This window comes from Cetorhinus maximus, chromosome 16, assembly GCF_964194155.1.
Source record: "Cetorhinus maximus chromosome 16, sCetMax3.hap1.1, whole genome shotgun sequence".
In the NCBI taxonomy this organism is placed as follows: Eukaryota; Metazoa; Chordata; class Chondrichthyes; order Lamniformes; family Cetorhinidae; genus Cetorhinus; species Cetorhinus maximus.
The window spans coordinates 36,663,410-36,686,464 of NC_135894.1; the positions used below are offsets into that span (position 1 = coordinate 36,663,410).

The 23,055-nt window shown below is 42.6% G+C and overlaps 1 protein-coding gene across 1 annotated transcript; it reads left to right on the top strand.

Moving 5' to 3' along the window:
* Positions 1-21,417: 21,417 nt before the first annotated feature.
* Positions 21,418-22,447, top strand: nhlh2 (nescient helix loop helix 2). The gene has a single exon (XM_078560507.1). It carries the CDS (start codon positions 21,438-21,440, stop codon positions 21,795-21,797), a length of 360 nt encoding a protein of 119 aa, XP_078416633.1. The 5' UTR covers positions 21,418-21,437; the 3' UTR covers positions 21,798-22,447.
* The last annotated feature ends 608 nt before the right edge of the window (positions 22,448-23,055 follow it).

Consider the following 23,055-nt stretch of genomic DNA (forward strand, 5'->3'; position numbering starts at 1 on the left):
AGGGAAATTTTATTTGTCTTTATTTCACATTTTTGAATTTGGTGCCGATCTCCCTGAGGCAGCACTTAGCCTCAGGGAGATGAGTGCGCTCTTTCACATACATGTGCGGAACAGCGCACTCTCGGCTCAAGGAATCCCCCCCACACCCGCACAGGGAGCGCATAGCGCTTCCTGGTGGACGTCACGCTGGGCGGGCCTTAATTGGCCCACCCACGTAAAATGGCGGTGTGCCCCCAATCAGGGGCGCTGATCGGAGGAGCACCCGCACGTGCCCACTCCTGAACTTCCCCCCCAACAGGGGGAAAATTCTTCCCAAGGAGACCAAAACTGCACACAGTATTTGAGGTACAGTCTCACCAATGCCCTGTATAATGGACGCATAACATCCTTACTTTTATGTTCAATCCCTCTCGTAATAAAGGATAGCATTCCATTTGCCTTCTTAATTACTCACTGTCCCTGTATACTAACTTTTTGTGACTCATATACTTGAACACCTCTCTCCCTCTGCACCTCAGAATCATGCAGCCCTTCTCCATTTACCAATGGAAGGAAACAGTTATGGTTTTCCCCACAGGATCAACCTGGTGACAAAAAGAAGTCAGGGCAGAAGAATCACAAAAAAGAGGTTTCTTTTGTTTCATTGTTAGCCAGGAGGAACAGCTGTGCTACAACTCAGAATTATAGAATCACAGAATGGGTACAGCATAGAAGAAGGCCATTCGGCCTGTTGTGTCTGTGCTGGCTCTCCGAAGGAGTAATTCACCTAGTGCCATTCCCCACCCCCCCCCCCCCCCCCCCCCCCGCTTCCTCTCAGTAACCATGCACATTCTTCCTTTTCAGATAATAATGCAGTTCCCCCCTTGAATGCCTCAATTGAACCTGCCTCCACCACACTGTCAGGCAGTGCATTCCAGACCCTAAACACTCGCTGCGTGAAAATGTTTTTCTTCATGTCGCAATTGCTTCTTTTTCCAATTACCTTAAATCTGTGCCCTTCTTTGAACCAGGTCCCTGATAATGCCACAACATCATATTTCCACATGGCAATCTGCAACTCTAATTCACCAATCTTATTTGCCACTCTCTGTGCATTCACATAAATGCACAGTAACCCTAATTTAGACTTTATTACTTTCCCCTTGACTCAGCTCACATTGCTTACTATTTCCTATTCCAGTGTTATATATCTGCCCCAGTATTCTGTGCACCTTTGTAGTCCTCTCTGATATTACCTCTTGGTTCCCTCAGCCCTGCCAAGTTGGTTTAAACCCTCCCCAATAGCATTAGTAAATCGACCCACAAGAAAATTTGTCCTGGTTATATTTAGGTGCAACTGGTCCGACCTGTACAGGTCTCATCCCCCCAGAGCTGGGTCCAATATCCCGCAGGAATCTAAAGCCCTCCCTTCTGCACTATCTTTTCAGCCATACATTCATCTGCTTTATCTTCCTACTCCTATACTCACATGCTCGTGGCACGGGGAGTGATCTGGAGATTACTACTTTTGGGGTCCTGCTAGCTAATTGCCTACCTTGCTCCCTAAATTCTGACTGCAGGGCCACATCCACTAAGGAAGGATATACTTGCCATAAAGGGTAGGCCATTTAAGACTGAGATGAGGAGGGATTTCTTCACTCAGAGGGTTGGTGAATCTTTGGGATTCTGTACCCCAGAGAGCTATGGAAGCTCAATCATTGAGCATGTTCAAGACAGAAATCGATAGACTTCTGGAGACTAATGACACGAAGCGATATGGAGATAATGCAGGAAAGTGGCATTGAGGTAGATGATCAGCCATAACCTAATTGAATGGCACAGCAGGTTTGATAGGCTGAGTGGCCTATTCCTGTTTGTTCTTATGTTCATATCCCTTTTACTGCCTATGTCGTTGGTACCAATGTGGACCACAACTGCTGTCTGTTCACCTACCCCCCTCAGGGTGCCCTGCAGCTGTTCAGTGACATCCTTGATCCTGGCACTAGGAAGACAACATACCATCCTGGATTCACGTCCAGGCCTCATATAAAATCTTGTGCCTTCCCTGCCCCCTCCTAATCTGCCTCCTTACCACTTACACAAGTGCTGGGGACCATTAGTTTGGGCGTCCAATGGTGGCCTCCACTTCAAATCCTGCTCTCACCCACTGGACTGGCCATTAATGCTTCCTGTCGGGTTTGGATGGGAGATGGATGTGGTCTGTGCTGAAAAGGCCTGAAAGCACACGTCTCCCAGACCTCACACTGCGGCAGGTCAGACGGTTTTCTGGCTGCCTCAGACCCAGGGAGTTAAAACCAAGGCTGCCAGCACAGTGTCTCCATCTATCCAAGCGATAGGAGAGTACAATGAGCATTCCAAATATCTTTTTATTATGTAATTCGAGAAAAGGCTGCTTGTTACCCCTACAGCACATTAATAAATTCATTTTATGCAAGTTACAGGGCATGTGAGCACAAGTTAATAATTCTAACGTCCTTATACATTATTTAATATATAAAGAAATTTAATTTAGACTTGGTGAGTAAATGCATTGACTGGTGTGGTAATAAACCATAAAGACCAGCAAAGTCCTAGGTTCCTAATCTATGATAAGTATGAGGTTTTAGCAAGGGTGGGAGTGGTTTGCTACAGATGACCTCAATGAATGCTGATTAAGGAGAGCAAAAGCTGGCTTGAGTCCTCATTGCTATTTGTAATCCAGTGATTTCATGGTTAAATAGTCTGCCAACACTCACTGTCCAGCACACCGTGAATCAATAGCCTTAAATGTTCACTGTCCAGCAAACAACAGATCAATAGTTTGCCAAGGTACACTGTTTAGGCACACACATGAATAACAGTTATTTGGTTAAGAAACTGTAATGCTACATTGCGACTTAAACAATGATAGAGTAGGAGTCACTGCCTTGTGAAGAGATGGGAAGAAAAAGAGAAAGTTGGGAAAATCAGTACTTGATAAATTAAATGAATGAACACATGATGTCCTTCTTTACTGAACTCAAAATATGGCAATTTTCAAATGATGCATCCACTGTGGGAGGGGCTCTGAAAATTTTCTCCAGTGTCATTTATGTAATTTTCTAACTTTCAATTTGATTGGTAATTATTCTTTTTAATATCTATTGACTTGAAATCTATATCTAATGTATTTCACAGATCTTTTCCATACCCAATTAGTTTAGTAGTTTTATTACAACAATCAATTTGGATGTATCTCACTGAACAAAAATAGTCTAGGGGATGATATTTCACCAAACTTGGGGGAGAATTTTCTGCATTTTGGGCAGGCCGGTTGGGAGCGGGCGCAGAGCCAATTGCCACCCACGATCGGCTCTGCGGCGCCCACCATCCACCACTCACGATCGGCTCTGCATCGCCATTTTACGCGGGCGGGCCAATTAAGGCCCTCCCAGCGTAAATCGCGGCTCCTGAGGACAGCAGGAGGGGGCGGGCAATGGCTGGACTCCAATGACCACCAGGTCCAATGGCAACCCAGTAGCCTGTTCAAAGAGCGCGCAGGCAGCCTTTCAAAGGCTGGCAACAATGGCGACCAGAAGGGTTCCCGAGAGCGCTCTTGGACAGCAGGTGAGGCAGGAGGGCAGGTCGACAGGGCACTGTGCCCCTTGATTCTTGGATGAGTGCCTTGCTGCCTTCCTCGAGGAGGTGGCAGCATGGCGTGAAATCCTCATGCCGAAGGGCCGGAGGAGGAGGCCCCCCCCCCCCACATGATGAAATGTGCCTGGGAGGAGTTGGCAGAAAGGGTCAGCACATACAATGTGGTGTGACACACCTAGGTTCAGTGCCACAAGCGCTTCAACGACCTGTTACGATCGGGAAGGGCAAGTACCATGTTGGCATGGGTCACTTAGCGCAGCAGTTAGGTTGGCCCCCCTGAACCCCTAATCCCCCCCAATTCTGAATGTAGTTACTGCATTGAATCATTCACGGCATGTGGCCTTCAATGGGTGGGCCAGCATTTATTGTCCATGCCTAATTGACCCTGAGAGGGTGGTGGTGAGCTGACTTCTGTATCTGCTGCATGTGGTACACTTACACCCACAGTATTGTTTTGGGGGCAACCTCAAGGATCTGTACCTAGGCGTAGTGCTGGAATGCCAAAACATTTCAAAGTCAGGGTGCTGACTGACGGGGAGGGGAGCTTCCAGGTGGTGGGGCAGCCATCTATCTGCTGGCCTTGGTGTTCCACGTGGTAGTGCTTCCTTGCTTTGGAAGGTGATATAGTGTGGGTGGCAAATGTGATGGAGGCAGCATCTGGGCAAAGGGGTCAGCCGTGGCTGCTTGGAGTGAGTGTGCAGCGGCTCCAGGGTCATGATTCACATGAGCCCTGCAATGTTTCACTCAGGTGGGGGTTGCAGGGCTGCAATAGCCATCCAGGTACAGGATGGACTAATCAATGCTCCTTTCTCCTTTTCAGGAGAAGAGCACACAAAATAACTCTGCGGATGCGGACTGGCGGAGGGCAGGCACAGTTGGTAATTCTCACCAGATACGAGCAGGAGGCTCTTGAGCTGGAGAGGCGCCACGCGCCCAGGTCAAATGGTAGCGATGAGGCTGGGGTGCCAGGGGGAGGTAAGAGTGCCATGCACTGAGGTCACAATGTCTGTCAGTGAAAACATTCCACTGTTGACTGTTTAGTGAATTCAGCATCCAGCATGGGTTTCCCTTTGATTATGGAAGGGGGAGCGCCTCCTGATCTGGGGGCCAGACATGCACATTAACAGCATCACAACTTCAACTAATCAAATGTCTTTGTTCTTCCTTTCAGCCTCATTGGAGCAGGCCCGGAACGAGGAGGCAGAGGGCCCGCCACTAACACCTGAGGGCCCTGGCGACTTACAAGCACAAGCATCACACCATCTCAGCCAGGCAGGCACCAGCGCAGATACTAACACCTCGGTGGGGATAAGATCGTCAGTTAGTGTCCCGGGGCACAGCGGTGAGGGCACTTCACACTCGCTTGAGGTGCAGGTGGAGGCAGAGAGTGCCCATGGCGCCGGCAGATGGAGGACTGCAGGAGACTAGGAACGTGCTCAGTCAGTGGCTGTTAATGAGCCTCTGGAGTCCTCCCTGAGGCAGCAGACACTGAAAGTCCAGTAGGGTCTGCGGGAGAATCTGACGGAGATACATGAGGCAATGTGTGCCATGGCCTCCGTGATGGAGGAATCCATGCAGAGCATCAGCAATGCATTGACCCTCAAGGCCAAGCACAATGCTTCCTCTATGGAGAGAGTGGCGACTCTCAAGAAGAGGCTCCTCCAGGAGAACAACCAGGGCTTCCTGGGGTTGCGCTCAGACCTGCAAGCCATCACAGCGGCATTGACCTCAGCTGATCAGTGTCAGTGTGGGAGATGGATGGGGCACCCAGTATCCCAGCTGGGTGGCCATCCATCAATGGTGAGCAGAGAGGTCCGAAGCGACCTCATGTTGCTGCACGAGCTACCTGTCATCTCTGCGGGCTCCTCTCAGGGTGCTCCAGATGCAGGCCTCAGCTCCTCCACCCCTCTGCCAGTGAACGTGGCATCCAACAAGGCTGTGGCAACTGGGGAGATGCCAGCCATGCCACTGGCCGCTCCCTCCCAGGCGGGGCCATCACAGGCTCCACGGGCTAGAGGACGTCTGCCAAGATCATCGAGGCCAACAGGACAGCAGAGTGAACAGGCTGTCTCCAATGCCGGTGCCAGTGAGGGGGGAGCACCTAGATGTGGCACCCAAAAACATAAGCGTAAGGCGCCTTAGGGCTTATCACTGATGGTTCTCTGTTGCCCTAGTATTAGTTGATTATTAGTCGGTGAGCAGCTCAACGCCTGTGAATGAAGTTTCTTTTCTGTTTTGTTTTATGAAAACATTAAATGCTTGAGTTCTGAACATGGCTCAGGGTGTTTCCTTACTTCTGCAGGTCTACGGGAACCCATGATGTTATGAATGACTTGTTTGTCATTGAGCCTTATTGACAAGGCACATAGTTAATGTTCCTAACCAAGCAGATGTTGCTCTCAGGTATCGAGTATGGGGTCTGCAGCCCTGCCGTGTGTTGGTGGTCTATCTGTGGTGGGCTAGCTGAAGGTTCATTGGATTAAAGCCTCCCGGGTGTCCCTGCCTCCCTGGAGGTTGCCTGGATCAGCGTCAATCCCCTCAGAGTTTTCCTGACAGTGCTGGACTCATCGTGTGCAGCCAGAGTATCTGCGTCTACATCTTCTTCCTCCACTGCGTCCCCCCCTTTCCAGTTCCAGATTGTAGAAAATACAGCTTGCAACCACTATCAGTGACACACAATCTGGGGGGGTTTGCAGTACGCCCCCGAACAGTCCAGACATCGGAAGCGCAACTTGAGAAGACCGATGGTTCTCTCTACCACAGCCATTGTGGAGGCATGGCTCCTATTGTACCGCTGCTCAGCCTCTGTTCTTGGAGAGGTGTCATGTTCCACCTTTTGAGGGGATAACCCTTGTCACCCAGCAGCCATCCATCCAGCCAGGCTGGAGCACTGAAGAGCCCCGGCACCAGGGAGCGTCTGAGGATGTAAGCACCATGGGAGCTGCCTGGGTACCTTGCACAGACTTGCAGAATATGTATCTTGTGATCACACACTATCTGCACGTTCATGGAGTGGAAGCCCTTCCTGGAGACGAAGGCACTGGGCTCACCCGCTGGCACCTTGATGGCCACATGTGTGCAGTCAATAGCACACTGGACACGGGGGAAGCAGGCAATCGCTGCAAAGCCTCTGGCTAACTCTGCCTGGCTGGCCTCATCCCAGCGGTAGTGGATGAATGTCACTGCACACCTGAACAGAGCATCTGTCACCTGCTCGACACAACTGCGGACAGCTGACTGGGTCACTCCGCAAAGATCACCCACCGACCCCTGGAAAGAGCCGAAGGCATAGAAGTTGAGGGCAGCCGTAACCTTCAACGCCACTGGCATGGGGTGCCCACCCACACAGTTGGCGCTGATCTCAAGGCCTCTCATCTGACATATGGAGTTCACTGTCTCCCTTGAGAGACAGAGCCTCCTTTGGCACTGCACCTCAGATATACTGAGGTAGCTGCTTCGTCGCCTGTAAACCCTGGCAGCAGGATAGTGGCGTCTTCTGTGGCCCCTTCCGCCTTGCACCCCTTATGCCTGCGCCTCTCCTCCCAAAGGTGGCTCCCCTGGAGGCTGAATATGGACTCCTGGCCTCCTCCTCCTCCTGGACCTCTCTTCCTCCTCAGTGGATAGTACAATTCCCATTCCCAGAGTAAGGGAAGGCTGCCTGAAACCAGCAAAGCCCCAAGAATGATGTTTACTCCAGATTCCTGACCTGAAGCCTGTTATTCCTGTACAAGCAGCTCTGAGGAGATTTGAAGTTCTCCTGTTCACACAAGCAAGTAGCAGTCAGTTTAAAAAGTAAATGTCTAACAATTAGCGTTCGTGAGCCCACTCATCCCTCTTATCCTGCCCGTGGATAAGGTTTTTAAAAATGTGGCCTACCCGCCTGCCCGTTGCGCCCGTGCGACACTCTGAAGATCACACAGGCTCTGAAAAATCTCAGTCTATTAATGACTCAAGGGCCTTAAGTGGCCCATTAATTAAAGGCGGGCATGCATCGGAGCTTATAGCGCCCACCCACCAAAATATTGCGATGGCGCGCGGTGACGTCGGGACGCAAGGCCCCACACAACGATATCAAAATTCTGGCCTTGGAAATCATTGGATCAGTTTTGCTTGATGTCCCTTTATGAAGCTGGAGATTTCATTCTCCACAAGAAGTTGTTTTGTACAGAGTCTCATGATCCCAGTGCTGACTCACATTAATATTTCTGCTGTAAACATTAGGGAAAAAAACACCCATTCCACCACCTGTATTTCTAAAAACAGCATGGCATTATACTTATTCATCTCTCTCAGCTGTTATTTAGAAGGAAAGCAAAGAGAGGTTGTGGTGGGTAAGATAAGGGGGTAGAGTTGTGTAGTGTTACTGGACTGTAGTAATCTACAGAATGCATTGTTCAAAGCCCACCATTTGAATTAAATTACTAAAGGAAACCTGAAAATAAAAATGCTGATAAAAGTAACAGTAATTAGTTGTTGGCAAAATTTTTATGCCGATGTGATGTAATAAATTTTGGGGTAGAGCTTCCATTTCGTTCACAATCAGGAAACTGGGCACAAATTGCATTGAAATTGTTTTTCTAAAAGAAAGTTATGGTTCAAACTTCCACCTAAACTCATTTGGAGGGGTTGGTGGCACATGGGGTGCTGGCTTGGCCAGCATTGTGGGTGGGGCCAAGTTTCCAGGCCAAAGTTTTAAAAAATAACATTAAAGATTGCAGGAACTTGATTTATCTATTGCATTGATTTGGCCAATTTCAGCCAGATTGCATTGATAAATATGAGCAAACTATTGGAAACCCCAGGCCTTTTTGTTTAGAGATATGTGTTGGATGGATGAGGCATTGTCATGGCAGTCACATTTTGGAAATAGATTTTCCTGAAGTGAGATTGGATCAGATTTTTTGGTGCGAAGTAAATTAAAATTGTGAAAAAGTTTTGCACAATATGTTTGAGGAATTGCATGTAGGAAATATCACAATAAAAATTAGAAATAATTGCTTGGTAGTACAAAATTTGAGTATTGCTGAAAAAGGAGACATGCTGTTGAAGCTTTTTGTCTTGCACTCATCAAGATAGATGCAAGAATGTCAAATTTCAAACGGAACAACAATTTATACTGCATGAGAAAAAGGGTACTGATTAGTTGGCAAGTTAGCTCTGATTCATCGAGACATTGCAATGGAATTGTGGAATCACATCTAACATTAGGCGTGATTCTACAATTGGACAGCATTTGCTGATCAATCCCAAGTGTGCTAAGAATTACACTAACACCAATTTAAGATTATCATATTAACACCAATTTAAGATTATCACAATGTAGTTCACCTACACTTGCTAGAAGCTACATATATTCATATGCAGGGACATGTCCTCTGCAGGCAAAAGGAATATGTCCAGATATTGCAGCTTTTTTGAATAAACAAAAGCATGGGGGCAATATCTCCCTGGTGCATTTATCATGGCAACATCTCAAGCAATCAGCCAATTTACCAACCAATCAGTACCCTTTTCCTCATACAGTATAAATTGTTGTTCCCTTTGAAATTTGGCATTCTTGCATGTGCCCTCATGAGTGCAAGACAAAAAGCTTCAACAGCATGTCTCTTTTTTCAGCGATACTCAAATAATTAGAAGGGAGAAAACATAAAAATATATTTTAGCAATGGGGTAGAATTAAACTGCAGACTGATTGAATGGTCATGACATAAAAAATAGGCATAACAGGCTAAAGAAATTATATTGTAAAACTTTAAAAAAGCTGAAGATGCATTGTTACTAAAATCATCAGTTAGTATTACTAGGGATGAATGTGATGCCATTAATAATAGTTAAAATTCCTCTCAAATTCAAGTTTCTCTCTCTTCATAGTCAGTTGGTTCAATCAGTGTAATTAACTTAGTTTAAACTTTATGAAAGACTTTAGCAATTAGGGATAAACTTCACAGACACTTTAAAGTGAGTTAAATTAAATCTATCAATAAGTTAACAGATTTTTATTAGTTGAATAAACTCATTGAGGGACCACATTTATAAAAGTTTCATAAGGCTTGAGCACAAATTTATCAGCTGAAACGTTCAACAATACCTTGCATTTATACAGCTCCTTTAACATAATAAAATGTCTCAAGGTGCTTCATAGTAGAGTTAACGAACAAAATGTGACACCAAACCGAAGAAGAGATTATGAGAGGAACCAAAAGGCTAGCAAAAGAGATATACTCTTAAGGAATATCTGAAAAAGAGTGGCGGCAGAACCATGGGAAATTGGACCACTGGCAAGCTGCAGGTGGCAGTCGTAGCCCCAAATACTGTTCTCCAGGGGTGGGGGAAGACGGAGAATAACCAGTTAGGCCCCACTAGAGCTGTACTTTGAATATCCTGTCTTGCATTCTTAATTAGCACTTTTCTCAGACAAAGACCACCACCTTCAACACCTCTTTGACCCTTTTGTCTCTGACATCTTTTGATTATCTGCTCACACCACACCCTCAATGTGTCTCTTCCCCCCCACCCACCTTAAACCAATTTATATTTCTCCCTTGTTGAAACTATGCTTCAGTTCTGCTGAAGGGCCATGAGGGCTCGAAACGTTGACTGATTTCTTCTCCGCCGATGCTGCCAGACTTGCTGAGTTTTTCCAGGTAATTCTGTTTTTATTTTGTTTAGGATACAAGCAGTGGACAGGTAAAGCAATCAGGCACCTAAAATGTCTTACTTCAAAATTAATTTGATATTGAAATTGTGATTAAAATTTCCAAGATCATTTGTGTACAGTAAATTAATGCTTTGCCACATATAATTCTGTAGATAAAATAATCAGGCATAGTTCACAAATCCATGGATTATTGATATTGGTCTGGGTTTTGTGATAAAAATAATAGTGAGGTCATCAGCGCTCACCATTATTAAAGTGTAAATTGAACAGCAACTTCCAGTGACAACGCATGCAATTAAAATGGAAATCAGGAGGTTGCTATCCGAGTGGCCCTGCTCAGTCAGACGCTATCCTACACTAGTACCTTGCCAAGAAGGTCACCATTGAAGTACATGGATTGGTGTGAAGTTACTGTACTCGTGATAGATACACATTAAACTCGCCAGAAAATTTTAGGCTTGAAAATTCCATTATAAGTAAATTTTTAACATCACAATAGTCTTATTTACTCTGACACTAAAACTTAACCTTTACAAGCATGGATCTCATTCCTCCAGATTTTAGTTATTGTTGGAGATTTTTTTTTAAAACTTTTTATCTTTTCTCTCTGTCTCAATCTCTCTCTTTTAATCCCATTTTTCTTTTGTCATAATCATCTAGTTCATGGTTCATATTAATATTTTAGAGTAACAGTTAGTTTTCAGAAGATTAAATTTGTATGGATGAGGTAATTAAAATGCTGGACTTTAGAAATTGCCAGGGCAAAAGGATTCCATATGTACTTATGAGGTTGGATTTGGGGAGGGGGGGGGGAGTGCGGTGGTGAAAGCCATAAAAACAACAGGTGGCCTTCATTTAGCTGGGGAACTGCAGCCACTAAGTCTAAGGAGAATTGCCCTGACTTCATTAGAAATTTAAATCAGTCCTGCAGACCTCAGGGTCAGAAGGTTTGATTTTGAAGCTATAATTATATAATTATTCTTAAAAAATCTATCAGACACCTCAGCTATCCTCTGTTGCAATAGAGATGAGTAATTCAGGGTGGCGCCTTGTTTGGAATTCTGGGAAGTTGCCTGCGGGATTTTTCAAGAGGGTTGGAGCTAAAAGCACTCAAATCCCAAATTGGTGGGACCGAACCCTGAGTTCAGCAGACGGGGAAAGAAAGAGTCTGCTAAAAGCTGTAAAGCAGCTGCAGACCAGAAGCAAAAGTGCTATTGAAAGTCAAGGGTAATTCTAAGATAGAGGCACTATGCCAGACTGCAGTGAAGCCCACATTTGAGTGGGTGTGTCCACAAGTGTGAGGTGTTTAAGAAGCAAAGGAAAGTCACTTAGCTGGAGGCTAGCAGAAGGACTCCAAGGAAGCTTATGCCTCACAGGATATCAGGAAAACTGAGGAGAGTTGAAGTGAATTCCTGAGAGTTGTGGCATTTTGGTTTGATCCCAGGAAGTGAGGGAACCTTCAAGAGCCTGATAAGTAGCTAAAGATTTCCCGGGGGAAGTCAAAGTGGAAAGGAAAAGACTCAGTTGAGGATTTCAGTTTCACGTACAAGTGACTGGTTTATTATTTTTTGAGTGTAAAATATAATTGATAAGTTAAGAAAGTATTAAGTTAGTGGTGCTTTGCTTAATTTCTTTTTATATACAGTAAAGTTTGTCTTTGTTTAAAAATGTGAAATCCTGTGGCATAGTTCTTCCAGTTAATCACTGGGTGTTAGGATTTCTCTTTAAAAGTTAATGGACCATAACATTGTCCTTCTCTTTATTTTGCTTCTTGTTCATACTTCGGCTTTGAATTAATAATTCTAACTTACTATTCCTGGTATAGACTCCGCATGCCTTCAATCTGATTTGTTAATATACAGTTTGAAATATACAGTTGTTTGTCCTGTTCACATAGGCTCCAGATCCCTGAAGTGGGCCCTGTGACAAAAAGACTTTCTAATCATTGCAAGTTGCAGTACTTTGGAAAGAATCAAACGTCTGTAGGTGTAATTTTAATGAATGGCTGGTGCTGTTCCTTCATCACTGAGTGCAAAATCATGCCCATTAAGTTTAGTTAGTTCAATAGGAAATATACAATACAAATAATAACCTGTTTAAACTGTGATAATGCAATAATACATAAGAAGATTATTTCAATTTAGAGCAACTTTGACATCTTTATACAGGGGGAGATAAACTTCCCTGGTTTGCCAATAAAACTGAGCAAAATTGATTTTTTTTTCTTTCCAGGTTTAAGTAAAGGTTGAATATCCTGTTGTGATGAAGGGTTTTTAGGTTTGGTTCAAACTCTGCATTAAGTTGTGTTTACCTTTGGCTTTGGATTGTATTCTATTTCATGCTGTCTAGATGAGTTATTCAGCTGCATTGGTTTTGGTAATAGGCTATCCCATGGCGGAAGGTGTTACCTTCTCTGATTATGATCATAGTTTGTTACAATATATTTATTAAAAGGGTAAAATTATTTTTATTTTAAGGGCTGGATTGGAATCTGTGTTTAAATCAACCCAGGAGGATAGAAAGAAAATCTGTCTCTGACACCTGGAATTGCATCAATTACCTCTGACAGTCACAACCTGGTTCATAGTAGCCACATGACCACAGCCAAACAAAAACATAAATCAGACAGCCTGGTGTGACACACAAAATCAATAATGCTGCAGTGGGGAGCTCTTCAAAGTTTGGATGTAAAGAATGTGGTTGGGACCAAGTGGAGGAAAAATTACACAGTATACCTTACATTGACAATAACACCAGGTGATAAAAATAATTGCATGTTCATTCCCAGTACCAACATTCCTAATAAGTATTTTAAAGTATTTAAATGTATAAATATCAATGATAATGGGAGCTACTATGGAGATAAATTACTTTAATGCCACTTACTGGGAACACTACTTGCATGTGAACTTCCTCTTATTTTATCCAGAGATGCCTCTGAAATTACAGCATTGCATGATAGATTAGTATGAATTGGAGGATGGTAAACTATTATAATCAGAACAATGAATTATTATACAGATAGAGCATTCCTTTCTAATTCACCACCAATCTAATATTCTGTAATATTCCATCTCAGATTATATCATCAACCAATAAATTGTGAGAAATTGTGTAATATTGTGTCATCATTAATCCATAAATAGCCTTGCTTTTGTCAACACACTGCAGTACTCATCATACAAAAATCACCATCGTTAAATTCATCCATGATTAGGTCTCTTCCTGTTGATCCACCGATTTATGATTTGCCCTGTCACTGTCATGGAAACTAGACACGCTTAACCATCCCTATTAAATCAGTCACACTCATACAGTTTGAAGACTTTGACTGTCAACTCACAGTTACATTTATTCATGATTAGTCTACTTACTGGTAACTCAGCGACACACTGATACATAACAAAATACATCATTACCAACAAAAGTAAAAAAAACTGCAGATGCTGGAAACCTAAAACAAATGCAGAAAATTTTGGAAACACCCAGCAGGTCAAGTGGTGCCTGTGGAGAGAACAGACCAGTTAACGTTTTGGTGAAGATCCTTCCTCAGATGCATCAGTGCTGCTTCCTGCACTGCTTGTATCCTCCCTTCCATTTACATGATCCATCTCTGGCTCTTCACTTCCCTTCCTGGACATCTCTATCTTTAAGAATGGACTTTTCACTCACATCAATTTAAGCAACTGATTTTCACAACGATCTTGATTATATTTCTTTCCCCCTTGCTCCTGTAATGACTCCATCCCTTTCTCCCAGTTTCACTATCACCAGTGTATCTGCTCTGATGATACTGCTACTTTCGGCATCAAAGCTTCTGTAATGTCTTTCTTTTTTCTCAGCCAAGGATTGCTCTCACTAAGACAGACAGACATTGGACCAAGTGCATCCTATTTCCCATGCTTTTCCCCTTCTTGTCCTCACCTTCCACCCCCCTCCAGCCTTTTCATTTATCAGATTATCTCCTTCCACTTCTGCCGCCTCCAACATGATCCCACCCCAAACACAACTTTTGAATGACTACCAGTGTTATTGGTCCTACTGACCATTCAGAGCTTTGTCTGATCTAACTTACTAATCTTAGCTACTAGTGTCTATGGAATAATGCTCATCTATGAATCATCATCTAAAGTCAAGGAGGAAAAAGAGTAGCAAAAAATACTTCTTTTTTTGGCATATGAAGTTAGCATGTGCTAAATTCCTTTAATAGTATCAGTCATGAAAATTAGTGGCCGAGTGACAGGTGTGGATCCATACCAACAAAGAAAGGTATTTTAATATTTTTATTTTAAAAGCAATTGTACGCTTGGGGTTCGAGTAAAAGTGTACTAATTCTTACAGGTGGTATGATCTCCCTTGTGTTTCTGGTAGTCTCCATGTTCCAGAGAGGCCTGTGTCTGATGTTTTCCAACCCTCATCCCCCCACCGCCACAGAATTGGAACATCAAAGTCACAAATCACATCTTATGTGATTGTGATAAATGTAAACTTGTCCGTTTCCTTCACAGCCTGTCTCTAGGCTTTGACACAGTTGAGCACACCATCCTCCTCCAATACCTCTCCACTGTGGTCCAGATGAGTGGGACTGCACACATCTGGTTCCATTCTTATCTATCTAATCGTAGACAGAGAATCATCTGCAATGGCTTCTCCACAACTGCACTCTGGAGTCCCCCCAAGCATCTATCCTTGGCCTTCCTCCTACTTCTCATCCATATGCTGCCCCTTGGTGGCATCATGCAAAAACAGGGGGGAGAATTTTCCCCTTGTCAGGCAGGTGCAGCTGGCGGGCCCAGGAGTGGCCACACAACGGTCTGCCGCCTGAGATCAGGTCTTGACCGTGATTTCATGCTGGCTGGCCAATTAACGGGCGGCCAGAGTGAATCACACGCTGAACCGCTCAGTGCTGCTGAGTGGGGGAGGGAGAAGGGCGTGGAAGTCAGCGCATGCGCGTGGGTGCGCTCACAGAAAACTCTCTGAGGGCACAGAGCTACCTCAGGAAACTGACGATTTTCCACACCAAAAGTAAAGTTTTAAAAAATAAGGAAAACATGTCCCCTCATGTGACTCTGTCACATGAGCAGGGACATGTTGCAAATAAGTTCTGAAAACTTTTATTTTATTTTTAATTAACATCAGAAACCTCATACTGCCCGTGGATGAGGTTTCCTCAAAAATCGAAAGGCCGCTTGGCCTATTCACCCACCCGCCAACCATAAGGTTGGAAGGGCAAGGAAAAATTCTATTTAATTAATTGATTAATGGGCTTAACAGCCCTCTTAATTGTCGGCGGGCGTACTGCCGACTCCCACGCGCGCCCATCAACCAAAATATCGTGCAAGTGCGCGATGATGTCGGGACACTCACCCGACATCATCGCGCGCTATTTCACGCTCGTCCGTGTTGAGCGCGCGCCCGCAAGCCATGGTGAAAATTCAGCCCACCATGTTAGTTTCCATATGTACACTGACAACACCCAGCTCTACCTCACTACCACCATTCTCGACTTCTCCACTGCTGATAAATTATCAGACTGTCTATCTGACATCCAATACTTGATAAGCAGAAATTTCCTCCAATTACATACTAGAAGACTGAAGCCATTGTTTTCAATCCCCACTCAAAACTCTGTTCCCTAGCTACCGACTTCATTTCTCTCCCTGATAGCTGCCTAAGTCTTAACTAAACTGTACACAACCTTGATGTCACATTTGATCCTGAGTTGAGCTGTTGTCCATATATTCATGCAACACTGAGACTGCCTATTTCCACCGCCATAGCATTGTCTGACTTTGCCCCTGTGTCAGCTCATCTGTTGCTGAAACCTTCATTCATGCCTTTGTTACTTCTACACTTGATAACTCCAATGCACTTCTGGCTGGTCTCTCATATTCTACCCTCTGTAAACTTGAGATCATCCAAAGTCTGCCGCCCATGTCCTACCTCACACCAGGTCATCCTTGCCCATTGCCTCTGTGCTTGCTGACCTACATTGGCTCCTGGCCAAGCAACACCTTGATTTTAAAATTCTGAAACTTATTTTCAAATCCCTTCATAGCCTCTGGAATCTCCTCCATCCCCACAACCCTCTGAGATATTTGTGCTCCTCTAATTCTAGCTTTTTGAGCATCCCTGATTATAATTGCTTCACCATTGGTGGCCGCGCCTTCAGTTGCCTAGGTGCTAAGCTCTGGAATGAATTCCCTACAACTCTCCACCCCTAAATCTCACTTTCCTCCTTTGAGACACTCCTTAAAACCTACTTCCCTGACCAAGCAGTTGGTCAACCAACCTACTGTCGTCTTATATGGCACGGTGTCACATTTTGTTTTATAATGCTCCTGTGAAGCATGCTAGGACATATTTTTGCTATAAAGATGCTATATAAATGTAAGCTGTTGTTATTTGCCATAGTGAGCATTCAGACATACTATTTACTAAAGCAAAACACTGCAAAACACAAAAATCTGAAATAAAAACCGGAAATGCCTCAATAGGTTGGGCAGCACCTGTAGAGAGAAAAAGAGAAAGGTTGATTACCTTTCTGTCAAATGGTCATTGACTTGAAAAAATAATCATTTCTCTCTCCACAGATGCTGCCTAACCTGCTGAGTATTTCCAGTATTTCCTGTTTGCATTTCAGTTGAACTATTTCTCAGCTTTAGCGATCCGAACTGTGGAGATTGCTTGTGTTCACTGTTTGATGATCATAGTGTGAGTAGCTTTTCATATTCCAAAACACTGTAATGGGGAAACTCATCCCTGGAATTCAAGAGAGATTCCATCTACTGGCGTACAGTTACAGAAAACATACTTCTAATTCATCTTCACACACAATAAATGTAATGACTTCCAAAACTAGAGCCCAGAGTACTAACATTCATCCATATTAAGCATTACCTTCAACAGGTGTATGTGGCAATTAAGAACTCTTCTTCTAATTAAATGTAACATATTTAATCAATGCACAAGAGCTGTTTTTGGAAGTATATTAAACAACAGTGGAAATTAACATTATAAAGTTTAGAAATAAATTATTGAGGTAGTTTTGGATATTGTAGTATACATTTTAGAGAGTTAAAACCCAAACAACTATCCTACATTTACCTATTTAGCATGTTGTGCAGGAAAGAAAATGTTCTAATGGCTGCTGAGGTAATTTCTTCGTTTCATTTTTGAGGTACAAATTTTGCCCACCAGTGATATGCTTTATATTTTGGGTGAGGCTTTCTCTTGACTTTCATTCACATTTAAAAAAAACTGATTTCAAAGGCAGCCAACTTCTCCATTGTTATCGGTAATGATGTTGTTACCAGTATATGATCATGTGATACAATTCACAGAATGTGACCGCGTCACAGTAAACCGACTAGGTATTGACCATGGTACATCGTTGAATTACCACTGCTCATCATAACATTCAGATTGGTGACTGCTCATTTCATCATATAGTTATAATATTCAATATTAAAACTAATGGATGGTGAATACGTGGAAAATATTGTAGGGAGAAGTGCTATAACTAAAAGGGGAACGTAAAATACCACTTGTATATAGAAATGCACCGGATACATAGAAAATGGACAAAGCATTAATATGGAATGTGCGAAATAAATACACATATATAAGAATGTGGATAAAGAGCAAATTGTTAGCAACACACACGCGGATGTCGTAGAAATGAGAATGTAGATTGTATTCGAGTGAAGTGTAAAAACTATGGAAATATAGAAAATGCAGAATGTCAATAACATGGCATAAAGTGGATGCGAGAAAAGGCAAAAATAGTTATTAAATTAAACAAATATGGCTAAAGGTGAGTTGGGATGACAGCACACTACAGGTGAAAGGAATGTTCACTGAGTGAGCTTTTGAAACATTAATGAACTATATTCGGCTTGGTTATGTTGTTAATGAATTGTATACTTGGTTTGGGCCCAAATGGTTGTGACCCCAGTGAGAATTATATGGGTGCAAATATAAAATTTAATACAAACCTTTTTAATACCGAAAGACGATTGTTAAAGAAATGTGAAATTGGATAGTGTGAGAATTAAGAATGTGTTCTGTCATTTTTGATTATAAGTTTAATAATACATTCAAATTTTCATTGAATGGAGTCCCACCGTAGATGACGCAATTAAAGATTATTTGTACAGACAAAACCATGCGTTATGTTGAAATTTCCATTGCATTGAACGCTTCTGTAATAAGAATTTGCGTATATTGGCACATTATATATTAGACAAAAAATCTTTAATGAATTATTAGGAATTGTTGTGAATTTAATAGCACTTGGTATATATTTAAATTTCGCTTGAATTTAGTAATTCTTCCAATACAATCTGCATTTTGTTATTGCTAAAGTATTAAGATGAAGTATAATATTTAACATTGCCCATGGGATGGGTGATACTGATATATGAGATGTGAGTTTGTATAACACCATATGTTATATACTATGGCCTGATTTAAATGTGTAATATCAGCAGAGCAACACTGAGTATTATATTTAAATCTGCGCTGGGTTATTGCGAATTTGTCTATGTGGGTAGAATAACATCATGCATTATTGTTAGACTTCATTTGATTGAATAAAAGAACAGATGGGGTACGGATTTGTTTATCTGTAATAACATCGTACCGTATATTTAAATGTTCATTGGATTAAGAGATATTATTGATGTGATATGGTTTTATTATGCAGACATTTCTCAAAATATGGATAACATTCTAATCCCGATTGGTTTCTGCAGTACTGCGTCTGTGGTGTCTGATTTGTTTTATTTGACTATATTATGGCACTGTGGATTGTATTTCAAAATGGATTGGCATCTGTGATATTGTATTTGTGATATGAATCTGTTGAATGTGCTTGCTCTGTGAATATTCTCAGTTTGTGACAGATGTCGGATCCCATTAGGTGACTCCTGGGGAGATTTCTCTCCAATCGGAGGCTCCATTAAAAGAGGATTTGGTTGCAGCCCGGCCCCCGAGCCTGGCCAAGCCCTTCTCTCATCTCCATCTCCACTAAGATCAGACAGGACCATCAGAGAGAGAGGGAGAGAGAAACAACCCTTATCGCCGCGATCAGAGGCGGAGACGACATTTTTTATATCAAACTCTTATCGCTGCGATCAGAGACTCGAACGATATTTTATCAAACTCCTGCCACTGGGATCAGAGATTCAAAGGACATTTTATTAAATTCTTGTTGCTCGTATCAGAGATTTGAACCGACACAAAATGCCAGGATCTGCAGAGCTGATTTGTGGATAAAGAACCCAGATAAGATCTTCAGGAAAAATTACTAGTCGTTGGAATCTAGTTTTTTTTAAAAGTCGTTCTTGCTCCATTCCATTGGATCCTCACGTTTCCTCCGTTGTTGGTAAGAATGTTTTTTCTGTCGCACAAAATAGAATATACTGTCAGGAGATAAAGAAATTAAATTATATCGGAAACATTAAAATATTCTCCACAAAAATGATTTCGGTTGCTGCCCGCTGTTTGCTAGAAGGCGAACTGTAAACTTAATTACAACGTGTGAAGAAATACGAAAGCTAACTTCTTAAAACAATGATTAACTTTACTGGAAATAATGGTGCTGTAATCTGATTATCGCTGTAGTTTAATTTGTAAGTATTTATTTATTCTGGCGGGTTGCCTGCATTCCTATCCGTTCAATTTATTTATTTCCCCCTATCTCCCTGCCTTAGCTCCAACTGTTCGTACGATGTGTATTCGGAGATGTGTTGGGAAAATGTTTCTATTTCAGACTAATGTCTGTACTTTGCATACTCAGGCTCTTTATTAATGTTCTCTGGTTGCCGGTTTAGGTCTTGTGCATCTTGTGTGTTTTCACTACTGTAGTTTCTGTTCATACACTTGCCCTGTTGGTTCTCCTGAAGCCTATCTCTTTTGTGTCTGGCTGTGTGGATATTTTACTTTATATGTTCATTCTCCTTATTCGAGAGCATTAAATGTATAACATATTTATATTAATTCATACCTAACAATAATTCAATTCTAGTGTACTTTATGTGCAATCTGTGTCTGCATGTGTTAATTTCAGTCGATTATCCTTTTTTCTCTCTCTCCTAGCCCAGTTTACTTCAGTCTCGGTGCACATTGTGTGTATGTATGTGAGTGTATGTGTGTGTGTCTGGGTGTGAGGATGTCCCTGCAGTCTGCTTTTCCGGGTGACAGATGGTGCCTGAGTCTGTCTCTCCTTTCACCCCGGCTCGGTTCCAAATGAAATAATAATAAATTAATATTCTACACGGGCAAACATCGATTACTGCTGGTCACATATCAAGAATACTGCGAACAAAGCCTTTGTCTTAATCTCGTAGAAGGTTTTCTAATAAACTCATTTAACACCCATTACAAATACAACATCCTGCAGGCCTTGGGTAATAACCATACAGGCAGGAATCAATAGCCCTGGAAATATAAACAGCTGTAAACTAAGATTACATTGATATAGCTAGAGATACGCAAAATTAGCTAGATATGGCTAGATAGAAAGATAGAGATAGATAGAAAGAGATCGATAGATAGATAGAAAGAACATTTTTTTTTAAATGGTAGGATTGGCATTATATAAAAAGTCAGATTGTTAGAGCAAGTGAATACAAAAGAAATATATTAAATAAAACAGCCTGCATTAAATAGATGGATAAAGAGAGAAATAAAGCCTGAACTGGTATTACATGCTGTACATAGAGAGTGTAGGTAAATAGTGTTAGATTCAGATAGTGAGTTGATAAACACTCTGATATTTTCTTATTAGAAACTGGGGGATTTAATGATATGTTTCTATCTGCCTCATAACGTTTGTTTCAGTTTTAAAGCGAACGCTTGAGTTCCTATATTGGATTATTATTAGGGTAACTTCATATGTAGTATTTTTCGTTTATTGTGTGGAGAACTCCGGTCTGCTTTGTAATTCAGTATATTCCAATTTCACTGGGTTGCTCGAAGCTGATTGCTCGACTTTGAATATTATTCGTTTTAGCTTTAGTTACTTGGTTGTTGTTGCTATTGGATTTGTGTTCCCCGTCTGCGTTGGAGATATTTACTCTGATAAAATATCAAGCCTTTTTCCCCCTCCTCTCTGCATCTTCAGGTGTGCCCCATTGCAATTCGGATCGTGTTCTCCAGGATGTTGAACTCCGATCAGACTGACCTAGACCTGAACCCCAGCTCTTCGGAAAGCGAGTCGGTGCTGTCCGACGCTCGGGGAGGCTGCGTGCGGGACAAGCCAGATGAGGCCGAAGGCAAGCGGGGAGTCCAGCAGACACTGAGCCGGGAAGAGAAGCGCCGCAGGCGGCGAGCCACTGCCAAGTACCGCACGGCTCACGCAACCCGGGAGCGCATCAGGGTGGAGGCCTTCAACGTGGCGTTCGCAGAACTTCGCAAACTGCTGCCAACTCTGCCCCCCGACAAAAAGCTCTCCAAAATCGAGATCCTCCGCCTGGCCATCTGTTACATTTCCTACCTGAACCATGTCCTGGATGTCTAGGCAGTGAGAGGGGGAGACAGAAAGAGAGAGAGAGAGAGAGAGAGTGAAACAGTGGAGATCAGAATGGGAAAAGTAAAGTTTGTGGATTTAAAACTGGAAATAAAATGAGTTGTTTGAGGAGGTTGTCAAGTGCCACCGTTTCCAAAACAAATGGAACTTTAAAATCTGTTTGTGACCTTAAAGTGTGTTAGTGGTTGCGGTATATTTATATTTAATTTTATTTTTTATAAATGTGCGTATTGATAATTAGTATATTTCTATATTATTTTTATTTATTTTTTATATAAATGTGTGTCAAGATGTTTTTTTTTGTGCCACCTGTTCTCAGTCGAGTGTTTACACCTTCTGTTGGAGAGCTGTAAGCTGTTATTTCTGTCTTTCTTTCTCGTCGTGCTAGGTTGCTGGTTCGAGAGCAGTGATGTTTTTTGCCTCTTGTATTCGCACTTGTTTCTGAAGGTAGAGCTTTTATGTTCGTCTTATTTCCACCCAACACCACCACCCCTCGCCCTCCCCCCACCCCGTACTTAAATATTTGGTGCAATGAGTTTGTTGTTGTTTCTAGGAGAGTCGAGCACTCGCACTTCATGCTTTTGTTTCATTTCAATGTTTTAAGGTCCGTGGCGGTTGCTGTTGTACAAAATGTTTATTTTTTTGGTAGAATGTGTCGCAGTTTTGAACACGGTAAACAAGAGGAGAAGGATTCCCAGATTGTGCAGCAACTCCTAGGAGTTCACCTCCCCCCTCCCTCCCCCCAAAGTGGATTAGTCTATCCCTCAACACATTTAGAAAATAATCTGGGCGAATCATCTCCTATCGAATTGAACCAAAAACTGAATTTCTATTAATTGCCCCCTTTCCCTCCCCATCCCCACCCCGATCTCTGCTTAGCACCCCTGAAGTGCGCGGATTTTGTAAAAAACAAAAAAAAACAAACAAAAAAAATGGACATATCAAACTGACATCCAAAGAATCTCGTCTTTTTCAGGGTTTCTAAATGTGTTTTTTGCCTAGTTCAGAATATTTTGTGGTTGAAACAACGAGCTGGTTTATATAAGGTAGTTTTCATATCTATTCCTGAATGGTGCCGTTTGGCAATAAAAAATGAAAAGTGCAGTCTGTCTGTTTATTACCAACTCAGCAAAATATACACCCTGCCTTTCATTAAGAATAAGTGAAATATCTGTCAATAGCCTACTTTAATGTTTTATCAACACGACGGATTATGACAAATAGGATGAATTTAAAACTAACATTGCGA

Bases quoted from the DNA above. Each gene is read 5' to 3' on its own strand.
- nhlh2 (XM_078560507.1), top strand. From the start codon at position 21,438: ATGTTGAACTCCGATCAGACTGACCTAGACCTGAACCCCAGCTCTTCG.